This window comes from Trematomus bernacchii, unplaced genomic scaffold (genome assembly GCF_902827165.1).
Source record: "Trematomus bernacchii unplaced genomic scaffold, fTreBer1.1, whole genome shotgun sequence".
NCBI classification, from domain to species: domain Eukaryota; kingdom Metazoa; phylum Chordata; class Actinopteri; order Perciformes; family Nototheniidae; genus Trematomus; species Trematomus bernacchii.
Window position 1 is genome coordinate 5,429,345 of NW_022988098.1, and position 24,624 is coordinate 5,453,968.

A 24,624-nucleotide genomic window follows, 5' to 3' on the forward strand; every position below is an offset into this window, starting at 1 on the left:
GAAATGAAATGAAAAAATAAATTGTACAAGTTAAATGTGTGTCAACCACAGACCTTATTTCCAGCTATTTTCCAAAATCCTATGGAGAGATCCCATTGGCTCTGAGACGAGGGAACCGGTAGTGGTAAAATGCTAACTCACTTCCTGGTTTTAGGACTCGTCACTGCACCACTCTATAGGGAGTAAGGGTAATAATAATAATAGTTATTGAAATGATGTTGGGGTTATTGTGCCCAGCGGAGATTATCTTCTTTACAAAAAAAAAAAAAAACATGGCCTCACATCCACGTACAAATATAAAACAAAACAAGTGTCTCGATGCTACCGCGAGGGGAGTTTGGGGATGGGAGGGGGGGAGGGGTTATTCCTTGTAGCCCGAGTTCGCCCCCAGAAGAGCATTTAGTTTCCCTCTCATCCATCCTCTTAGCATCGGGGACTGGGGATGGAATGGAGGCAGGGGTCAGCGATGGGGAAAAAGGAGGAAATCTCTCCATCCATAGTGTCCAGAAATGTGGGAGAAATATGGGGTTTGGTTGGAACAGGGGTGAGGACGGGAGGAGGGGAAAAAAGGGGGCCGTAGGGGAGGGGGGGGGGGGGCTCTCAGAAGGACTCGTCGTGCCCCACAGAGAGCTCCCCTTTAGGCGTGGAGGCCCGCGACGAGCCCTTGTCCATGCTCTCGGAGCCGGAGCTCTGGTGCTGCTGTTCGGAGCCCACGCTGGACGTGATGGTGGACGAGGACGTGGAGGAGGAGCGGGTCTTCTCCTTAAAGTCTGTTATGATCACCGTCACGTTGCCCACGGTGATGGCCAGCTGCTGCGCGGTGCTCCGGTCGATGTTCTTCAGTCTGGGCCTGAGGGGCGCACACGGAAAATAAGAGCATTAACAAACAAGAAAACAGCAACCACAATATGTATCAGTCTATGTATCTGTGTTATTGTGTTGCGCTGTTGGAGGAGCCTGGGACCATATCTACACTGTAGCTATGTACACATGACAATAAAAGCCTTGAAACTTGTATCTATCCAACAAATTAAAGTCAAGTACAGACAGAGATCGAAATACCGTTTCCCACAATCCCGAATACAAAAATACAAATATGTATAAAAAGATGTATATCCTATATATACACAATCAACAGACACATTTATACATATGCACTAGGGCTGCTCGATTATGGCAAAAATCATAATCTCGATTATTTCGGTCAATAATTGATATCACGATTATTAAAAACGATTATCCATTTACTTTGAAAACATCCATTTATTGAAAAGAAAAATGTGAACAGTATGTTTTTAACAGTTGATTACCCTGAACTTTAAGTATAATTCAACTGAAAAACCAATAAAAAATAAAATAAAATAATCGTTTTATTTAGATTATGTTGTTTTCATAATTGTTGCAAGCCAAAATCGTAATTGCGATTAAAATACGATTAATTGAGCAGCCCTAATATGCACACATTAAGATAAAAACCAGAAAAACAGCAACCACAATATGTATCTCGCCGACAATGAGAGAAGGGGGGGGGGGGGGGGTGTCAGTGCTGTGGGGGCGGTTGCACTAAATTGCTCAATTCACGGGGTGACACATGATCCGTCAGAACGAGTGTGTATAAAGTGAGAGTGGGTGTTTAGTGTAAAAGATCATTTGTGAATCATTTGAGCTTTCCCACCAGCCTTGTGCTGCAGGATCTCTCTGAGGACGAGTGCTGCGTTAGAAATGAGAAACCTCGCAGACTGTGAGGGGGGGGGTGGGGGGGGAGGTGAGGGGGGGGGGGGGATACACACCTGGAGATGTGAGAGTTCTTGTTGGTCTTGGTCACTGATTTGCCAGACTGTATGCTGTGTTTTTCACTGGGGGGGCTCTGGTGGTTGTCTGATTTGGGTCTGGAGGAACAAAACAAAAAAACATGTCAATGAGAAAGACACTCTTCATCATGTTAAGGTTAACAAGATCATAAATTACACTTTTCATACACTTATTGACAATAACCATAAAAGTGGGTAATGCAGTTGTATGCGTACATGTTTAAAAATTGTTAGTAAGTGCTGACGTTAGTGTTTAAAACTGTGTTGAACTGTGATCTACTAGTTAGTCTTAATCCTTAAATCGTTTGCTTTGGTCTCCACCATCATATCAAGGGAATTTGCAGTATTTTCTTCACCTCAGTAACGTCCTCGCTGAGGAAACAGATCTCTCACTCATGATTACGTTTTGTACTGAAGTAGAATTTGAAAGAGAGTTTCTGCTGCTTTTGCCGAGTGTGTGAGAAAGGTTTTGTGAAAGACTTATTGTGACAGTAATATTAAAGAAATTAAAAGGTGTGTCACAACAAAAAGGTTTGTCTCTAAAAAAAAATAAGCTTTTTGAACATATTTGTAAAATGCTGTGTTTTTTTTTTAATGCAGTTGACTTTAACCACATTGCCTTTGTTCTCCCTATTTATAAGGGACGTAACAATACCCACACAGATAAACAGACTATACGTTTACTGACCTGGTCTTTTTGCTGCTGGGCTTCTTCGTGACGGCGGCGATGATTCCCCTCTCTCTGTCGGGTTTGTCTTTGATTGGCTGTTGTTCTGTGTCGCTCTTTTCCTTCTCCGGAGCGTCTCCCTCTGGCCTCCTGATCTCTGGACGCTCCACCTCGGCACGCTCTACCTCTGGACGCTCCACCTCTGGACGCTCCACCTCTGGACGAACCTCTCCGAAGGCGCGCTCTCCTTCGCCGTCTGGACGCTCCTTGTCCGAGCGCTCGCTCCTCTCCCTCCGCTCCTTCTTGGGCGGGGGAGGCATGGGGTACTGCTGAGCCACCTGCTGAGCAACCAGCTGGGAGTTGATCCTGGGTTTCCTGTGGAGGAGATCCAAGGCATAAAGATGGATTAGTCTCGTAGTGGTAGCGCTCACACTACGGCTGACAAAGAGAGGCGAGTGAACCTAGAGCTTGGTGACGGAGAAAGGGAAAGCAGCAGAGGTAGGTCTCAGCAGCCGCTTCCTGGTGGAGCAGCTCTGCTTTGAGGGTTCATCTCATTAGCTCGCGGCTGTAATCAAATGAATGCACGGGATAACAAGGTGGGACATTTGGCAAACGTCACTTAGGTCCTCTAATCTGATTTCTGCAGGGTTGACCCCATTTGTCACAGACTGAGATTCAGGTGAACATGATGTAGCTGATCCACTGACTGACCCCAACAGCAACCACAGAGAGACTGCCACCCTTTCTCTCATTTTCCAATCAGTCCAAATAAATAGGCCGTATTAGCTTTTTGGGGTTTTCCCTTTTCTGTAGTGTGTTATATAGGTTTCTGTTAATGGTCTACAAAGGCTAAAATCCCAAAGTTCCCTTCCCAGTTTCCCTCCCAAAAGGCTGCTGGAAGCTTGAACTGACAACAGACTGTGTCTAACAACAGAGGGTTTATTTAAAGGCTTGGCCAAGGAAGGAAACAATGTCATAACAAAGCAGAACACAGAAAAGTGTCACGCTGTAAGCCACCGTCAGTTTTCCCAAACGCTGCATATTGAACTAACTTTAAGGACATTATCTTTCAGCTAAAGATTGAGATGGACATCACAGCTTGTACTATCCGTCTGGTGGGACCTTGCAGTGACCCGAGGGGAAATCAAGCTTTCTACAGAGTTATCCCCGGGGATTTTCTGAGAAGTTTGAATATTTTAAACTCGAAGCAGCCGCAAAACAAACGAGTATGTCACTGCACTTCTTCTGGATACGGCCGCTTCTGTCGCTGTGTGCACTGTTCTCATTGAAATCCATTGAAAAAATATGCTGTTGCTATGTGGATACGGGCCCTAAGGCCTACTTATGCCAGGTCATATAAAGCCATCCTTTTCCATGCTGTTGTATGGCCACTAAACTGTTTCAAACACACATGCAGAAAGAGCTGCACCTTGCTCCATCGGCTGTGCAGATGTGCAGGGCCTGAAATTGTGAGGCCAAACGCTAACCAGTCAGACTGCCCGAGCCAACACACACCTGCCTTCAATGGACACCAGCTGGCAGCATCTGGGAAAAGGCAGAGGATCAGGGGGGAGGGGAGGGGAGGATGACTGGAGCCTTCCAGAGACCAAACTGCAGCCAGCAGCACGGATAATCACAGGCCAGCGCTGGGCAAGCACGGTGAGGAGTAAACCACAAGTACGCTCATACACACACAAACACGCAGTTGAAAAGCTTAGCGTGCAAACAAACAGCCTGGCAGAGGGACTTGGTTGCTGCTCAGGAGGCCGTTGAACAAAGACACACACGCTATACAAGCTAGCTGTGTATACCCAACCCTTCCAAACCTAATTCTAGTCTTGGCAGGAAGGGTATTTGGTGAAATCCCAACAGTGGAGATGAGGTCCCCTTGATTCTCAGGACTGGATATCTGTGGTCGAGAAGGGACTTTTGAAAGTTGTAGAAACTCAGAGTGTAAGCACGGAGCCAGATAGACAAGTGTTACTGCTGGAAAATGAAGCGTTGACAGTGAAAACAAATGATTTCTGGTTTCGCTTTCAGAGTGTGATGGAAAACAGAAGCAGCTCAATACGTGTGTCAGGCAGATGACGCTGATTTCTGTGGCTTTCTGTGGAGAGTGGTTTCTCAGACAGCTGCTTAAGTGGTTAGCCTCAGTGTTTCAAATTTGGCAACATCATATTGCCAGTCCAGTTACTCTCGTTTCTGCACTTCCAACCTTTCACAATTGACACTGCACTCAGTCTGTTTTAGCACAGTAGAGTCTTTTAACAATCTTTTGCAACCTTTTCTTCCGCCAATGTTTCCATGAAGCTCATTAAGTCTCCCTCCCCGCTGTTGTGGCTTATTACAGACAGGGGATGTCGTTTCGTTGAGGAGGAGGGGGTGGGGGCGCGAAGCCAATCAGAAAGCAACCAATCGTGGCGTAATAGAGCATCATGTCATTACGTTCGCACTACACTCCTTCGATACACCAGCTGATGTGAAAGCTGAGGAGCCCTGGGCCGTTGATCCAGGATCCATTAGCTGCTCTGGTAGTCTGAGGCCTGGGGCTCTTTCCACCTGGTCATCCCTAGGCGCCTCCAATAGAGGGTTATAGGGGAGTGAAATGTTCTTCCCATCCCATTCCAGCTTCATAATTGCAGAGCCTGTCCTGTTCCCATCAAATTGATCCCAATTTCATTTCAATCAAGGTGAATTACTTCCAGGGTTTGGGCCGCCCAGGTATATTAACGGCCGCCAAAGTATATTTCGCGATCCATTTAGGTTTTTGTTTGACCGCGAGCACGACGCCATCTGCGATCGATTAACTATATGAACAATGATCCCTGGCTCTACGCCTCCTGTACCTGTCACGTGAAGGGTCTGCTAACAAGTGACCAACAGAAAGGGAGACCTTACGAGAAACAGAGAAGACGACACCAGCAATGAAAATAAACACAGTTGTTGGTCTGATGCCAAAAATAATGCAGAAGTTGGATCTATTTCAACATCTTTAGACTAGGGAAGTTTCATCAATTCATCCTATGTTTTAAAAATACACATTGTTATAAATAAACCAGCCAGATGAGGAAGTTCATGAGGAAACAAGGATCAGTCTGAGACTCATACCATAGACTGGTGCTTTCAGGCATGCACTCAATCAAGGATGACAGATTGTGACAAGAGACAGGCTGGCCAACCAGAACTTCAGATTTCAGTCTTGTCATTTTGATATATGTCCCTGCACATTAACACCTGTAATAATACGCCAGTGGCTCAGGTGTCAAAGACAGACTTCTAGCTGGGGACTGAGGTATCACTTTGCCGACTGACGGTAAATGATTGTCATTATTAAAGTAGGGGGACATTTCAAACACTTCAGTATTAATCTACCATTCCTAGTCGGATGACATAATTCACCCCACACTATGTGAATCCTGTGGGTCCTTCAAGTATCTCCAAATGACTGATCCATTGTTAAATCATCAAAATGCCATTTAGAAAGAGTAAGTCAAATGTATTTATAAAGCGCTTTTCACAGACATAGTCACAAAGTGCTTGACAAAGCATTAAAAGATCAGACGAATGAAGAAAAAACACAATACACAATAAAAACATAGATTAAAATATATAATTTATATAAAAGCACACAAGTTATCTGACTGATAACAATGCTGTGAGCGAAGCTACAACAACGACATGTGCTCGCAGCCTCTCGGTGAAAACTAGGGATGCCAGAAACTGACCATGATCAAATTCGAAAATCGGACAGCCCTGGCGAATATTAATCGATTATTCGCCACCCCCCATCTTTAGTTGTGTTGTTCTCACTGTTCTGTATATCGCCAATAAATCAATCGCACGTGTGATGGAGAGGGGGGGGGGGGGGGGGGGGGGGGGGGTCGGTGTGTAGCAGGCTGCAGCAGTCTGCACTCTGCGCAGCCTGCACTGCTGGCTTCCTCCAAGTTTACAGTAAAACAAACTGGCCATTTACAGTTATTAATACTATTACTATTATTAGCATTAGTCTATATTTTGGTTGAAACTAAGCCAGGAAAAAAAAGAAAAACATAAATAATAATAAAAATATATATAAGTAAAATCGAATTTTAAAAATAATTTTCGATTATGGAGACTGTAACGAATATTCGAAAAATCGAATAATCGCTAGCATCCCTAGTGAAAACATGATCTGTCGCTCTAACACACAGCCGTGAGTAAACAGACTGTGAACGCAGACAGCATGCAACAGGACCAGAAATCATTTGGTTTGGCAGTGAGAGCTGTTATCCGAGGAGGTGGTGAATGAGTGATTGATCGGCCGGTAAGCCCCACGCCTCTTTAGCCTGTTGCACGGCTCAAACACCCTGGTCGCAGACGAGATTTGTGTCAGCAGAAGCCGCCCCGGTAGTTAACGGTGATTCAGTGCCAGCTGTAAGTCAGCCATGAGTTGCTGCTGGCATGATGGAGCCACCGCTCTGTTTGCCCCGCCATACATCGTGGCAATATTCTGCGGCTCATTAACATGGCTGGAGGCTCTGCGTGACACCATGTGCACGTGTTATCAAACTGTCGTGGCCCTGAATAGCGGGAAATGGTCTCCCTCCTCTGCTTACTTTATATCCTAAAGTAATCCATATTTACATAATCTGTCAAGCAATGTACCGATAAAACTACATTTCTCAAAATGACTGAACCGTATGATCTGCAAACATCCAAATCAAAAATAAACGAACGTGCGATAATGTCAAAAAGCAAAATGAAAACAAACAAAGACTACAGCGCCACTGTTGTGCAATAACAATAACATTCCTGTTATTACTGGCTGCTTTCATAGTTGGACCATTTGAATACTGTAAAAACAATCTGTATAATATAATGAAATATAGTGCAATATATCATTTAACTTCTGTTATCTAGCTTCTACCACACTTCAGTCTACATGTTACACTTAATTTATTTCATAAATACTGCGTCAACTGCTACTTTTCTACCCAAATGTGTACTTTGTCAATTGTAAAACCTTTTTAAATTGTAATTTTAATGCATGCCCTATATCTTATAGTGCGTTATTTTCTTTCTATCTTTACTTTTGCTGCAACAATGTACATTTCCCCTCTGTGGGACAACTAAAGGAATTCAGATAAAACCTCTATGTTTCAAAGCGAAGGGGGTGCAGGAAATTATCCTGGGAGCGGAGTGAACTCCAGGGTCCAATTGCGGAGATTGCTCCAACCTCCCACTGCTGCCAATATTCTAGGGGATTCAGCGTGAGTGTGAGAGAGCGAGAGTGTCAAGTGTGTAAAGCCTGCTGTCGAAACGCTCCCCACTGAGAGGGCTTACAGCTTATTACCTCCCCTTTCGCACCGCAGTGGGCCGTGATTGACAGCTCCTCCTATGTTTAGCCCCTGAATTCCCCCGTCTGTTTGGGGGAAGGCAGCGGTGGGGAGACTCCCCCTCCATGGGATGCCCTGAAATAACTATCATCATGCTTAAAAGCCCCTAATTCAGTCAGACTGACACCCATAGTTAGCTCTGAGCCATGTGAGACAGACACACCTCATTCTGCAAGAGGAGGGCATTCAAACTGAAGCCCACGTATAAAAGGGAACTCTCTCTAAAGCAGCCGTGTCAAACTCATCTCAGTTCAGGGGCCACATTCAGCCAAATGTGATCTCAAGTGGGCTGCACCAATTAAATCAGAGCATAATAACCTATAAATAACGACAACTCCAAACTGTTCCCTGTGTTTGAGTGCAAAAAAGTGCATTCTGAAAATCTTCACATTTACACAACAGCACGAACAACTTGACATTTCTTAAGAAAAATACATTTTAACAATTTTAGTTATCAAGTTTACCATGTGCATTAAAACTCACAGATCATAGTGTATCTACAAAGGCACCAAACATTTACTCATCGGTGTCTATAACTGATCAATAGAGTATTTTACTTAATGATCCAGATATGATTTCATATTCATTTCCACATCTGTGTAGTACTCCTGACCACCTGAACAGACTCACCACCATACAAACTAAAGTGGGAGATATTAATGAAGAAGGCTAAGTTATGCCGCTGCCTTGTAAACGTTTACAATTTATATATATCCAGATTTTATCTAAATCATTTTCTATATCTTAATCTATTATAGTTACTTTTGATCTTCTTTAACTGTGTTTATGTATGCACCATGTACACAAAGGCAAACTCCTCGTATGTGTACGTAAACCTAATTGGCAATAAACCTGTTTCTTATTTCTGATTCTGATATACAAAATAAATACAAGTTGTGAAAAATGTGACCAACAACTCTGTGATTTTAAATGTTGCCAAGTCATCCCACGGGCCGTTTTTTGCCCAAGGACCGTATGTTGGACGCCCCCTGTTCTCGAGAAACCAAAAACAATGAGCCGGAGCGCTTCATAAGAGAGACGGAGTAATGAAGAGAGCGTGTGATAGAGAGAGAGAGGCGCAGGAAAGCCCTCATTAACACAGCTCTTTGATTTGAAGTGCTGTGTGAGGACAAGCAATTATTTCCTGCCAGTCTGAGTGAATGCAGACATCTGAGCGAATGCAGACATCTGAGCGAGGAGGAGGAGAGAGACAACAGTATTCTTCTGCCATGGACAACCAACTGCACTATTTAACAACTCCCACTCCCTCATTCAGACTTTGTAAAAAAGCACATCTACACAGAACAAATGTGGGCTCCTTGTCTTCAATGAAGTACAAATATAAATACTCCATTCAGAATCGTTCAGCGCTGACCTTGTTTCCTCCAACATGGGACTGAGAGGCCGTCACAGCCTCAGCCTAGAGCACATCTCTCACATCCAGCATGTGACAATGCCACGGGGCTTTAGTTTTATCACAGCCCCCCCCCCCCACCCCCCATGACGTGCTGGCAACCATGTAATTGATCTACACGCTCTCGACTGTGTCAACACTTGCCGTACGCCTTGATCATTATGTATGAACACGTGACGCGCTACCCTCCCCCCACCAGTATGGAGGGTGATGGAGCAGAGTAGAGCTGCTGCAGATTTAACTACCCATATATTTATACATAATGTAAATAGATGTTATGTTGTTGAATAATGGACAGTGTTTCCAGAGATACTTGAGGTATGTACGGCTGGAGCACTGCTTGGCTTCTGCTTTAAAACAGAGCAGAACAAGTAGCATGTGCATATGTCAGACAACTTGAGCATGGATTGTTAATAGTAACTACAGATAAAACAACGATTAAATCGGCAGACATTCTCATTGTTTCAATAACAGTGCCAAATGAATATATGCTGGCTTTTTTAAGTCTTCTAATAATAGGATTTTGGACTGTTATGGGGCGTCACATCGGACTCGATGCTTGGCATAATGGGTTCTTATTGTTTTATATCTCGTTCATGTATATTCGTCGTTAGCTTTTTAGACAAAAACAAGAAAAAAGGTGTCAGAAAAGTGTCTATCACAAGTTCTCAGACTCCAAACCCAAAATGTTTAATCCTGCAAAGAGTTGGAAACACATTCAAATTGAAAACAAAATAAATCTTCTCATTTATGAAGTTGGAACCGGCAGATATTACATGCAACTTTATATTGGGGAATTATATGTAAGCCGATGAATTATTCATTGTTCTAGCAAAATGGGAATATTTGTACTTTAGACCTCAGTCTGACTGTGTACATTTGCCAATGGCCTTTGGGCTCGTCTCCAGTTAAACTGAAAAACAAATACCGCTGCAGTGTGGCGCTTGTGTTTCCTGTGAGAAAGTCCTTTATCGGTCTGAGCCGGAGGTTACCGGAGCAGCGGTGTCACCTCGAGCCATCCATGGGTGAAGTGATCTGTGAGAGTGTGCAGTGGAGGCGGAACGAGGGGGTCACCTGAAGAGCAGCCCGGGGCTACAGCGCTGCGCCATTCATTCACACTTCACACCACAGGCATTAAGCATTCATCCCCTCATGAGAGCCTTCCAGTCAGGACTTTGAGGGCTTAATGTTACCGTCAGCCTCCCCCCTCCCCCTCTCTGCCTTCTACACCTGCTTGTAGAAGATTCAAGAACTGTATTGTCATTGCTAAGCCACAACAATATTTATTTTGTGCTGGTCTCTTAGGTGCAACATATAGTATAAAATATGATTAAGAATCAAATAAATGAAACAACCTTAAAGCTAGTGATAGAGGGATGTAATTAATACATAAATACAGCTAAAATAGCTACATTAAACATGATCGACAAGCACCAATATGTTCCGATGTGGGCTGCACATGAAAAGGCACTATATTACACATGGTAATAATAGCTTATTTACTACCTCACTATGTGGAGATATCAAGAGTTCAGCAGGTTTATGCCAGTTGGAAAGAAGCTGTATTCAAGTGTGTTTGTGCAGACTGATCTGAAGTCTGTGGATGCCCCACCATGTCTCCAACTCAAGCTCTGTATGCACAGCAGGCTGCCAGAAATCCTCTTCGCCCCACATATTTCCGCAAACAAGGAAGGGAAAGAAATCTCTCAAACAAACTTCTCGGTAAAACTGTTATGGCCATGCTGAAGTCTGGTTTTCTGCTTCTCCGGACAGGCTAACGGAGTCCAACTGGGTGAGTTTGGGGTGCATTGGAGAGTCATAAGCAAAAGGAGGTGTATGTCCAAGTTTGGGTCTGTGAAAAAGACAGCTCATCTTTCCACTGACAGCTCTTTCCTCTCCCTGACTGACCTTTCAGCTACGATACAAGCTGCCTGAATCCGGGCAGACTGACAGCGAGTCGTTTCGAAAGGCACTAAGCACGTCTGAGATTCTTCCATCAGCGCCACTGTGTCACATTGCTTGGCATCGCTCGTTTGTTTTCCTCCTCTCCGCTGCCTCTCCATCATTCTCTCTTTTGTCTCCTTCCCTGTTCTCTCTTCACGTTCTGCATTAACACCGCCACCCAGAATAAATCCTGCTGGCTTTAAGTAGGCCGTCTTCACCTCTCTTCACCCCCTCTCTCGTGCCGTTTGCCTCTGGTGTGCGTGAGTTAGCTGTCAAGTGGACCCGGTCACCCCGTCTCGCTGCTGTCCCTGTCATCTCCTTGCCCGTGTGCTTTAGTATAAACACAGCCTGGTTTGAATTTAAATTTGCAGCGACTGCCAAAGGCGACGTTGCACCTTCACAGCAGGCTCTTGTGTTTTACAAAAGCGGAACAACATGAAGCAAGCAAACACAAGCATGTAAGTGAACACACCTGACACCAATTCTGTGTCTCAATTCAATACGTCCCTTAGTACACTGCAAGTTGTACACTGTCAACACATGTGGAAGAGTGTGAATGTTGACCTTGTAGGCTCACATTGAACGTGGCTGCAGTGTCCTCACAGGAGGAGAACCATCGCTGCTGTTAGCAAGCTAGCAATGATTGTTCGAGGTAGAAAATCATTACAGACTTCTTAATTAATTTAAGAGTGGTTCTTCCTGAAACCGGGGTATTGGTAAATTCAATAAATACTTAAAATCTTTTATATGTAGGGATTTTTTCACCAGAGCAACCACAAGGGTGTCTGGTACCCTAGCTTTTCTTATGTATCTAAGATGATGATTATTGAGTGCGAGAAGGTTTTCCACAATCAAGTTTTTGACCAGGTACTCATAGTGAACTGCATTTCTCCATAACTGGCATTGGGACACATTTACGCACTTAGAATAGCAAACGTTAGTACAGAAGAATGCGATTTGAGATATCTAACAAAAGGTCAAACAGATAGCTGGTACGGACTACAGAAGGCACGCTTCAAACTACTTTCATTTTTTACTTATTAACATAATTCCTCTATACCTTATTGCCCTATTGCAGACACCTGCATTGCCCTACGGAGATAAATAAAGGTTTATCCTATCTTATCTTAATGATCAGACAAACCACAGCTCAACCAGATCAATACCTCGACTCTTCACAATGCGTTACGATGATAAAATGTTTAAATTCTGGATTCACTTTTAACCTGTAGCAGAAATCAAATGGTGCCGTTCTTTGCCCATGCATGGATGGTGGACGGTGCTGGTAGAAAACAGAAGCGGCTGTGCAGTCCAGCTCTCTCCCTCCCTGGGTAATGATGTGCTCTAGCCCCTAGAGACTCTTGGCTGAGTGAGCACAACCCCCCCTTGCAGTCATCCATACCCCCGCCCCTTCCTTTAACTCACACACACACACACACACACACATACATACAGACCGAGAGACAGAGAGAGAGAGAGATAGAGAGAGAGAGAGACAGACAAGAGACAGAGAGAGAGATATAGAGAGAGAGTAGAGACAGACAGATATACATTGACAATAGATAGAGCTAGTATAGATATATATATATATATATATATATATATATATATATATATATATATATATATATATATATATATATATATATATATATATATATATATAAATGTCCAGACACTACCCTCCTCTCTGTCTCTTCACTGCTGTGTTTCTGCCCATGTCCTCTCATGCCCTCTTCTCTAGCTGCGACTACGCATTTCTCACTCCCTCTCTCTCCTCGTCCTCAAATGCCTTTCTATTTCTCCCGAGACTCTGCACTCCCTCACCGTCGCACTCTTTGTCAGCTTTTTTGTGTGGGAATGAGCTCCGATTCAACATTTCTCTGTGTTTTTTTTTTTGTCAGATTGCCAAATTGGCTACTGTATTTAATCACTCACACTCTGCCAAATCCCATGAAGTAATTAAGAACTTTTAAATCCGGCAATTAACATGTAAAGATTAGGGCTACTCGCTCGTGCTTAGGGTTTTAGTGCAGATGCTGATAATGCTGGATAAGCAAAAGCAGTTTCCCTCTGAGCGGGGGGGGGGGGGGGGGGGGGGGGGGGGTTTGCTGGTGTGGCAGGGGGGGCAGGGGCGAGGAAGTGCAGATATAAATTGAACGCCAGCATGTCCCTCTTATGTAATTCCATTATCCCGGACAATTTGCCTTAATGCGACAGTGGTAGAATCCACGGATTATAATGACTCCATTCCATCATTGTACAAGTCAGAGCGCACACACACCGAGACACACACACACACACACACACACACACACCGAGACACACACACACACACACACACACACACACACACTGCAATCATTTCCCAATAATTGCGCAGCCTTAACACTAACACAAAGAGATTTTTCTTTTGGCTTTAGGGGTTGTGTATCTTGCACATTTGATCCATGCGGATTGTGTTTTTCAATCCTGGTTCTAACTCTCATAATCTGTGGATTTACCATATAGAGGTATCATAAAGCCACATAAATGCAAAACTCATTCACTTAAAGTGCAGTAAGTGTCTACAGAGCCAAGCCTGATTACAGTAAGTAGACTTATGTATAATGATTAGAAAAACATGATATTGCCGCCTTAAATCCTTTACACTGTGTCAATATTTGCACACATCATTATTCACATGTCAGTCTAAGATACTGTTATCAGTTATACAGCACCGCCTCACCTGGTAAATGAGTACAATAAAAGCTGGCTATTGTAAACCGAGAGAGACAGCCTAGGGACATAAACACAGATGAGTGTGCAAACAAATGGCATCGGATTTAGGTCAAATGAGCAACATAACCTTTACGTCAAATTTCCCACGGTCAATTTTGCTCAGGCTGCATTTTACTAAGTAATCTGAACTGCAGCTTTTGAGATCACGTGGCAAACATGTTGATACTCTTGCAGTAAATCTCACACAGGTAAATTGGTTGCAATGGTTCAGCTTCTGTGTCCTTTCAGATCAATTGGGGACAATTTAAGTTGGTTTATTTAATCTAGTCGGAGCACCGCATTTTGTCTAACAAGTCAGACGCCCATTTGTTCCGTTTTGTATAAAGCACAGATGGGAGCTACTTGAAATGGTTGACAACAGAGCGACATCGCATAGATAACAGCCCCGCAGTCAAAGACGGCGCTACCTCAAGACGTGCTGTGATCAATCACTTTTAGAGGGCTCCTAATGTTTTCTCCCTGAGCCTCGGGGGCTGATGGAGGTGCATACCAAACACCGCCACAAAGCAAACTGATGAGCAGCAGCACGGTGTCACGTTCGCACGGCGTTCTGGGAACAGATGCCAGAAACATTTGAATACCATAGCAGAGGATGCTAATGCGAGCCCTTCTCCAATTACCTGAAGAAGCAGGCACTGGGAAGCAGAGGCTGAGCACTCGGGCTACTTGGACTTGTAGATGAGCAGCGGGGGTCAGGTGTAAAAAAGACGAGTGCTTCGTTGTTTAAGAGTCAGACTGGCAGAGTCTAGATTTAGCCTACTTGAGTATCGTGTTACATCACTGACTCGGACTGGGTCAACAGGTTCGCTAGGCTGCGCAGGGCTTGGGGGAGCGAGGGGGGCTCTCACTGCATGCTGATGCCACAGCCGGAGTTTTTCTCTCGTTAACATACATTCTTGGCTCCTTTTGGGCGAATCAAAGCAGCGTGACCCTCGTTTACCTAGCGTTCCTACCGCTGGCAGGGGACAAAGTGCAGTTCAAGCCTCCCGTCTGTCACCCACTGAGGATCATGTTAATTGTGTGTTCTCCATCTACACCTGCACACACAGCTTGCGTCTCAATGACTCAGTGCACACTGTGAGGGATGGATGGATGTATCAAGCTCAGGGGGGTGGAAATATTGTTTGGATTGTTGAATTTCTTGTAGGACAGACCCTGTGTGACTCAACCTGCAGCTGTGAGCCGCACCGCTGCACTCATTTCTGCTGACGGCTACCTGTAACAACAGCTTTCCCTGATTCAGATCAACTTTAATATCCCACACAGGGAAATTCATTTGGTGTAGTGCTCGAGGCGTGATGCACTGTAGACGGTAAAAACAATAGGATAACATACCCAATAAGACCACAACTCATTTAATCACATTGAGACCAAGTAAACAAAAAGCATCAATCCACAACAAGTAAAATCAATTTTGACATAAAAGTGCAGCTTAGATCTCCCGCAGGATTAAGCTGCTTTGGAAGGACAACACTTCCAGGCAGTAACACAACACAAAACAATGGTTTAAAACAAACATGTCAGCCGACTGCACAAATGAATACCTTTCATAGCGTTCCAAAGTGATCAGAAAAACATGATATTGTCGTCTCAAATCCTCAGTACTGGGACAAGGTGTGTAAAAGTGCAAGGGATCGGCTTTAGGACCCTTTGATTAAGCCATTTTTCAGGAATGGATGGAGGTATGTGCAATGCTTCAGCTGTGTCCAGGACATGGTTAAACCATACGCTCTGCATCAGCCAAACGGCTCGCTGCACCCGCACTGCGAGGGGGACCCAAGTTCCCATCAGCAAAAACATGTCGGTTTGCTATCCTGGCTCCAAAATGGTGGAATGAGCTCCCCATTGACATCAGGACAGCAGAAAGCTTACACATCTTCCGGCGCAGACTGAAAACTCATCTCTTTCGACTCCACTTCGAGCAATAAAAGGAAGAAAAAAACGCACTTAGATACTAACTAAGCACTTAGATACTAACAAAGCACTTATATACTAATAAAGGACTGGCTTATCTAAAGCCAGTTGAGTAGCACTTGAAATGTTTTGGCTCTATGAAACCTGATGTACTTATATGATTCTGTTTTCTTCAAGTTTGTATCTTCTTGGTCGAATGCACTTATTGTAAGTCGCTTTGGATAAAAGCGTCAGCTAAATGTAATGTAACCTCACCTTATTACACTGTCAATACAGAATGACCTTTGTCCTAGGACACGGGAAAATAAAGCTATATGTGAGGACTTTGGAAGGAGAACGCTTGCAGGCACACACAACAATGCTTATCCAATCACGTCAGTCCATAATTGCTCAAACTAATACCTTTCAAAGTTCACCTGTCTCCTGAGTCCAAAACAACTTTGAGGAAAATAAGTGTTTTGCCTCCTACCAGCAGCGAGGAACTCTAATTAGTGAACACACGTGTCCTTACGCCCAAAAGCACATTCAAAGCAGAGCCTCGGATAAAGGCAGCGTGACAAACATCCACACGTAGCCTCAAGTGTGAATCATTTAGCTAAGAGCATGTTGCTTTGTCCCATGCTCTGCTGGAGCACATCAAACGGAGAAGAAAAGAAAGCTAATTAGTACTCAGTAGAATAAGAGGCAGCCCCACAACTACACAATTGCATTAATCAAAGGTTAACTATTCACATCAAACAGGAATGTGTGACAAACACTCCTGTGATGTCATGTGCTCCCAATTACCAAATAGAGGCAACTGGGCTGTTGCCAAAGCACGGTGGCAGGATGGCAACGACGTGCTCGTCTGTTTCCTGCTTTCCGCGCAGCTTGCTCAGCTTAAATCGTCAGCTGTAGTCTAAAGCTACGCGCAGCCAGGAGAAGATAGAGGGGGAGGGGAGCCAGAGAGAGAGAGAGTTACATATGAGTGAATTTGTTGGGGTTTTCAGTAAACCAGTGTCAGGGTTTCTCCTCCGTTTGCGGTGCGCCAGGGCTGCCACTCATTGTAAAACCACAGCTTGAAAGGTTAGAGTGCAGGGTGACTTGTCAACAAACCCACATGTGACTCATCTGTCTCTCCGTCTCATCATGCAACTGATGACACGAGTAAACACAGTCACATTGTGGTATATGCAGCTTCACATCAAAAACATTCCCCAGAACAGGGGGGAGGAGGCGTCAGCGGACTCAAAAACCGAAAGGGAATCCCGCTGTGACCTTTAACTTATACAGTCGCTTTCACCTCGGTTTCCCATAAGACTTGTGAGATGTGTTCAAAGGGTAGTCGCGTGAAACGGCTGGGAAATACAAGCCTGTTGCTAGAAATGCTGATATGACTCATTCTGACACATTTTCTGAGTAAAACATGAGTAAAGTCACTTGTTTTTGTCATATTGAACATGATTTATTAGATATAATTAGATAGAATTGGAGGATGAAGCCATCTGTAATGGTCACACATACATGCACACAGCACACACACATTGACACATGACCTCTGCATTTAACCCATCCGGATTTTATAGATTATAGACAAATGTGTGGACTGATATTTAAAAACTATTCAAAAATACAATCTAACAGGTGGACTTCATCTGGACCCTCATGTCAGATTAGGCTTTGGCTTAAACTTCATGGCATTAACTCATGATGGATAAAGAAATAATAAAAATGCACATCTGGGTTTATCTCCAATGACATTTCTCTATCTAAGAAACGTCTCCTCACTGTACGCCCGCCTCATGCACAATACATCTGACTTGTCTACCCATTAGAAGAACATCTGCAATCCTACAGGTAGCTGAAATGCACACGCATGCTTTCACCTCAGTTTCCCATAAGACTTCTGCTGACGTCAGACAACATGTGTTCAAAGGGAAGCTCGCGGGAAACAACTGGGAAATACAAGCCTGTTGCTAGAAACGTTGATATAACTAATTCTGAGACATTTTCTGAGAGAAATCACGAGTAAAGTCACTTGTTTTGAGTTTAAAACACGATTTATCATAGACAAATGCGCCACATATACCAAAGAAATGTCTCGTATGTGTACTACTTGGTAATAAAACGGTTTCTGATTCTGAAATAGATAGAATTAAACAGGTGGAGCTCATCTGGACGCTGATGTCAGGTTGGGCTTTGACTACATGACATTAACACATGATGGACAAAGATATGCAAATATGGCCTTATCTCTAATGCTGATTAAAAACACATTCATTTAACTATTAAACTGAACACCCACCTCCTGCACAATGACTCGTCAACCATTACATCTGCAATCCTACAGGTTGGTGAAATGCAACGGCATGCATTCATCTTGTATCTCTCCATGAGAAAAAAGGCTGTTGCTCCGATGATGCACTGTAGCTGTACAGCCATCATGAAGTATGGTCCCTCTTCCCCACCCCAACCCCCCCCCCCCCCCCCTTTGGCTAGTGAAGCAGCCAGCATACCTAGACGAATGCATAAAAGCAATGCCAGTAGCATCAAATTAAAAAATAAATACGGATAATCCAGACAACGGAACAGGCTGTTTGTAAAAGTGTCCATCAACACGTCCGCATACGCTAACAGACAAATAGGCTGTCGATCAAAGTTGTCATTCCCATAAATTGCGATGCAATGCTGCAGCCAGCCAAGCAGCGGGAAAACGAGACGCTCAGACGAGAGAGAGAGAGAGAGAGAGAGAGAGAGAGAGGGAGAGGAGGGAGAGCTACTTTACCTTGTGGATGTGCCCTTCCTCACATCGCAGATGCTGCACTTGAAAGCCTCGGCGGTGTTCCTGAAGGTGCACACGCTACAGTCCCAGTAGCCGTCATCTGCAGTCTGTTTGGCTTGTCTTTTTGGCCTGAAACGTAGAGGTCAAGTTAGTCTTTTGAACATTAATGCATTATTTAAGATGTAGGATTATAAGCCTTCATTGGTCGCCTTGGGGAAATAAATGCAGTTCCTGCTCTGTTATATATTTTGGGAATAAACACAGTACAGTATAAATACACACATGCATTCGAAAAATGCAGATAGCACACTATGTTTAAATGTGGCTGTCCCTTTAGTAGATTGGTATTTAAGAGAGTATTCTTATGTATTCTGTATATTTTATAATGTGTCTTCTGAATATATGTATTTTCTACTGAGAATATGTAAATAGTTTATTTGTATGTCATTCTATTTCAAAGACATTTTGTAATTATTTTACATAGACTGTCAAAATGCTGCTGACAAAACAATTTCCCAACTTAAAGTATCTATCCATCTTTCTAATACAGGTGCACAAATGCATTATACAGAGGTTTCCAGAGCGAAGAGGCTGCCAGTCTGTCCTGCTCAAGGGCACCTCGGCAGTGCCATGATGTGGACTGGCACCTCTCCAGATACCAGCCCACAGTACTCACATATTTATCTGGCCTGTTTGGGACTTGAACCGGCGACCCTCCAAGTCCCTACAGACTGAGCTACTGCCGCCCCTTAACAACAAGTAAGGAGATTGTGACGAACATAACACGTTGTGTAATAAAAGCAGCTCCTAAGTGCAGCTCGGACCATGGTGTTGTCATTAATCTGGGGTTCGAGTCCCGGCCAGTCCTTGGGTTAATAAAATAAAATCCACCACGCAGCTCCACATCGTCCGATCGCATCGCCAGCTAAGGCTAGCAGAGGCAGGCAGGGAAGCATTGCTGGAAAAAAAATCGGCATCGAAAGCTTAGCATGTCGGCTAACAAAAGCAATATCAAACAATGTCAATTTCGACATTGACCCTGCAAAAGGCTTCGTCGAGACGGAAGAGCGTTTCAGGGAATGTCAGGCGTCTCCTCTGAAAAAATTCCCTTTGTCTGTTAAGTGACTGGGGTTTGTAAGGGGAGCGAGAAGCCGCCATAGTGACTGCACTATTCTAGCTAGCTGTGGCATACCGTACTGAAAAAAAAGGGAGAAACGATCCCCGTGTGAGGGAAACGCATTGCAAATATCGAGCACTAAAACGCACAAAACGAGTAGAAATTGGGCATTTGGTTGTCGCATTACCTGGTAGGGCTCTTCTTGTCGCCCATGGTGGTGAATATTCCTCGGAAATAAGAAAGAAAAAGGGGCCTCCTTTTAATTGTCAGTGAGTGTAGTGGGTTTCCAGATAGAGCCGCTGCTGAAGCTGTTGGCAGACAGGCTCCACTCAGCGCTGCTCGCGGCACAGCGACTGACTGCACTACCCCCACGTGACCGCTGCTCGGCCAATCAGAAGGCGAGTCGGTTTAAAAGTCTGGATGGATGTTGTAGAAGCAATTTTTTAATAACTACTGGAGGAAATTTGACAGACCTCGCTTTAACCCATAGTTGAGGATGACATTATCTGAATATTGATTATCCTTCATTATGATGTGTTCAAATGAAAAGTATAAAGAAACATAAACATTGCTTCACACAAGACACTAGAAGATTAAAAGGAATGAATACACAAATCATTGATGGTAAGTAAAAGGAAAAAAGCATTACTTAAGTTTTGTCAAAACAACTTATAGCTCATTAAATAAAAACATATTTAAAAAATCATGTGCAAAGTGCAAAAATCAGAAGGCGAGTCGGTTTAAAAGTCTGAATGGATGTTTTATAAGCAATTTTTAAATAACTACAAGAGGACATTTGACAGACCTCGCATAGTTGAGGATGACATTGTTGGAATATTGATTATCCTTCGTTATTATGTCTGTAGTCAAATGAAATGTGTACAGAAAGACAATCATAATGCTTACACAGACTCTGGAAGATTGAAAGGAATCAAATCATTACGTTATGGTAAATAAAAGAAAGAAAAAAACATTACTAGTTTTGTCAAAACAACTTATAGCTCATTAAATTAAAAAAATATTCTTAAAATCCTGTTAAAAAAGGAGCCTTTAGTGCAAAAAGCTTTTTCGACAGGTGGATTATATGTTTTTATTTGTTCTAGTCTATGTAATAAACATTACAGATCTGCTGAATACCACAGTCAGCATTGGTATTGTATGATTAATGATAATACTATTATAAGTAATAAATATGTAATGCAAACGCCAGGAGTCTCACAGCCAGACTGAACCTTTGCACTCAATTTCACACATACTGTACAGGTGATTTGGAGTTTGAGGTTCATAGAAACTGCAAATCGTTGGACTCTGGTAGCAAGGAAAGTATATGAAAGGAAACTGTGAACATGCAAACTCTACACAAAACACCAAGGCTCTGATACGATCACATTTACATTTTCGTCTTTGTACAATCTGTAAAAATGTTCATTTACATGACATTTAATATGCCTAGTGTCTATTATTTGCTGCTATTACTGCTTGAATCACTGCTGTTATTTATTTCTTCCAATGTTGTGTACAAAACGTTGTGGTATAAGAGTATGATGACAATAAAGATATTCTGTTTCTGACACTGTCCTTTAATTGTGAAGTAATGCTGTAGATAAATTATTTCTTAACCTCCATAAAAGAAAGGTTTTCACACAATTAATGCACAGACAACAACAAAAAAAGCCATAAAGTTGTCAGAAAAGTCATTCCTTTGCATTCAGGATTAGGCATATCTGTACAGAATATCTGTAGTCTTTTATTGTGAAGGTTCAAAATAAAATGTTCTTATGAGCTTTCTGGAACATCAGGTTTAATGGGGGAGATACAGCCACATTGTTTATTTAAATGCCTTGTCTCTTGATTGATTTAAGACTCTAATCCAACACAGAAGACCTTCATTCATCCAAAAATTGGCAAGGCAAACTTTCATTTTACGCTCTTGGCTCTGACAGGCTGCGTCATGGAATGTGTTGGAGCGCACACATCTCGCTCCTCCGCTCTGCCCAGGACAAGCCTCTCCGTGGGGGAGACCAAGAGTGAATCATGTAGGCTCATTAGCCGCTCTCCACGGCTCCAGGTCCTATTGTGAATCCCTCGCCTTTTCAGTCCAGAGTGAATATCCCTGCCTCCACATAAGTCTGCCCCTCCGCCCAGTGATTACCTCTGCTTAGCATATAGCATACTGCTCTAATTGAGCTTCATCACGGTGGCCTACTGATAACTACAATTCAATCAAAACAACATTAAGCCCTGCCTCGCTGATTCCCTAATGAGTTCCTGGGTAAATTGTGCTTTTTTTGTTGTTGTTGCATGCAGTGTTCATTTGTATGCACAGGTAACTCTAGCATTTTCATTCCCTAGACCAGAATATTTGTGCAGACTGGAATCCTTGCTGCAACAGGGATGTTGAGCATTTTAAAGCAGGCATTAACAAACATTTACAGAGAACAGCTGGCCTAAAGGCGAGAACAGTGCACTTGAGAAGCCGATTTTTCGCTCTCTGATCAACTACACCCTTGAGCAAGGCGCTTACATTACTCGCAGACGATTTCACAAGACAAACAGTCTGCCCTAATTCATTATTTATGAGAGGTGAGTCGCTGAGTTTGAGCAGCGACATGAGGTGGTGAAACAAATCAGAGGTGTGATACAATAAAATAATAATTTTGTGTGATACAAAGGAGGATGACAGTTGTTCTGATTATGTTTGTGCACAATTTTCATTCCAGAAAACTTCCAGAAAGTGGGAGTCACTGTCAGATTGTTGGTTTACCAACAATACAAAACTGTTCAGACTGAATATGACTGCATCCATTGTGTCGAACAGCACTTTGTTTGAAGCACAATGCAGCCTTGAATACCAATAACTCCAGAGAGCTGCGGTGTGTCTGACAGCACAAGATTGAGGTTGTACTGCTTCTAGGCATGAATGTGTAAAACCTGAGTAGTGTCTAGTGTGTCTGGAGAACTCACAGGTTCAATCTCAACAGCAGCCAATATGCCAATCAAACATCATCATTCGTCATGATTAAGGCTTTATTGGCATATTTGTAATTAAGGAACAAAGACATTGTTCGGTGCCAATGCAAGAAGCAGTGTGTAGAAAAGGGGGATGTAAGGGTTGAAATGTGTCGTGTCTGACCACTCAAAACCTAGAGTGAAAAGACAAACATCATATCGGGGGATGGGGGTTCATCCATATTGACGGAAGAAGTTGAGTTAGAAATGAATTGTTGGATTGTCAAAGTAAGTACCAGAAGTTTTTGGGGCACAGGCTAAACTAATCTGACATGGGAAAGGAGGGGCTTCTGTTCTGAAGTTATTCGACCATCCAAGTGGTAGTTCTGATTAAGCTGACTGGCTTTCAGTACAGATGACACAGCAAAAAGCTATAAGTCCATTTCAAGCCAATTACACGAAGCTTCAAACTGATGCCTGTCACTTATTGCTGAAGTGAGGGGCGTGACGCGATACAAAATCACAGAGAACTGGTCTCAACTGCTTCTAGGCGTCCCAATGACAAAGGGAAGTATCGACCAATCGTGAGTTTTGGTTTTAAGAAACAAGAGTTTACATATTTTTAGGTGGTGCACTCATACATGAATGAAAAGCGATTTAACCGATTGGGTTAAAATGTAAAAAGGTTCAAACCGTTCATCTTTACCAAATCTGATGTGGTACACAAATGGTGGGAGGGACTTTCAAAAGCAGTTCCACCATCCGGTAAGCATTTTGGTTGAAGCACATTACCACATTCACCATGCCCAAATTGCCATGTGCAAGTATTTTATAATTAGAGACGTTTTTTAAATGTTGGCATTGGACATATTTGTGGCACTGCCGGTAAGCCTGGGTTATGCTAAATGTGTGATATAGTGTTATAGTCAAGGTATGTGAACCATGATGAAATGGATGGGGCTTTGGGTGCTACATGTGGATCAGACTTTAAGGCAGATCTGGATTATCATGCCAATCAAAGCCTTTGTTTTCGAAATACTGAAACCAAAAGGACACGTGTAAAATGTCAGAAATGAAAGCCAAGCAAGGTTTTTTGAAATATAATTAGTGAAATGGAGACACATTCATTAAATCCTTATCCTTTTTGTTGAGCGATCACAGTACATGAGGAATTAAACTGCTCACAGAGACAAAGCTTAAGCACTAAAAGACAAGCAATAGGAATATGTGCAATCAAACGAGAAGTATTCATCTTTTCAACATCTTAACACTCTTAACACAAGTCCTCTTGCCTTGAGTACTTCAGTTTGTCACGAGCGTCCAATATTTGACCTGAATCATAAAAGTCCTCTGCAAGAGCCCACTGTGTAATTTCAATACGCCACTGAATCATTTCTGTGGGCACAAACAAAAAGATGCCACGTATCAGCCTGGTGAGCACAACCACTCAAGGAAGGAGGGAAGAAATCAGCTTCTCCAAATCTCTGTTTGGGGCCATTTCACTCTGTTTACTTGCTCCTCGAAAAACATTGAGAAACCGAGGAGTTGAGATAAGATGGAGAGAGCGGGGCAGTAGTGGGAGAAATGGCTGCTATGAAAATCAGCGGGACAGTAGATTGAGGACAATTTCTTTCTCTCTCTCTCTTTGGCACTGATCCATACGCACAGTGGAGAAAAGTGACTTATGATTAATCATCTCTCGCAGGATCCCCCAATAACATTCCCCGATCGATACGCCTCGGATGCCAAGAGAGAAATCGCAGCGGGTACGACTTTAGATGAGTTCAAGCCTTCTTAGTCTCTCTTTTCTCTTGTTTTGCCCAGAAAAGTCTCACAAAGGGTTTTTCCTTCTTATGCCTTCTAATTAAACTGTTTATTTTCTCCTCAACGT

General features: G+C 43.2%; 1 protein-coding gene across 1 annotated transcript; it reads right to left on the reverse strand.

The window, feature by feature from the left end:
- Positions 1-137: 137 nt before the first annotated feature.
- On the reverse strand, positions 138-20,105 carry rybpb (RING1 and YY1 binding protein b). The gene is made up of 5 exons (XM_034121601.1): positions 19,972-20,105; positions 18,671-18,796; positions 2,500-2,853; positions 1,791-1,889; positions 138-850 (listed from the first exon to the last, which is right to left on the reverse strand). The coding sequence occupies exons 1-5, from the start codon at positions 19,995-19,997 to the stop codon at positions 601-603; spliced, it is 855 nt and encodes a 284-aa protein (XP_033977492.1). The 5' UTR covers positions 19,998-20,105; the 3' UTR covers positions 138-600.
- Positions 20,106-24,624: the final 4,519 nt, after the last annotated feature.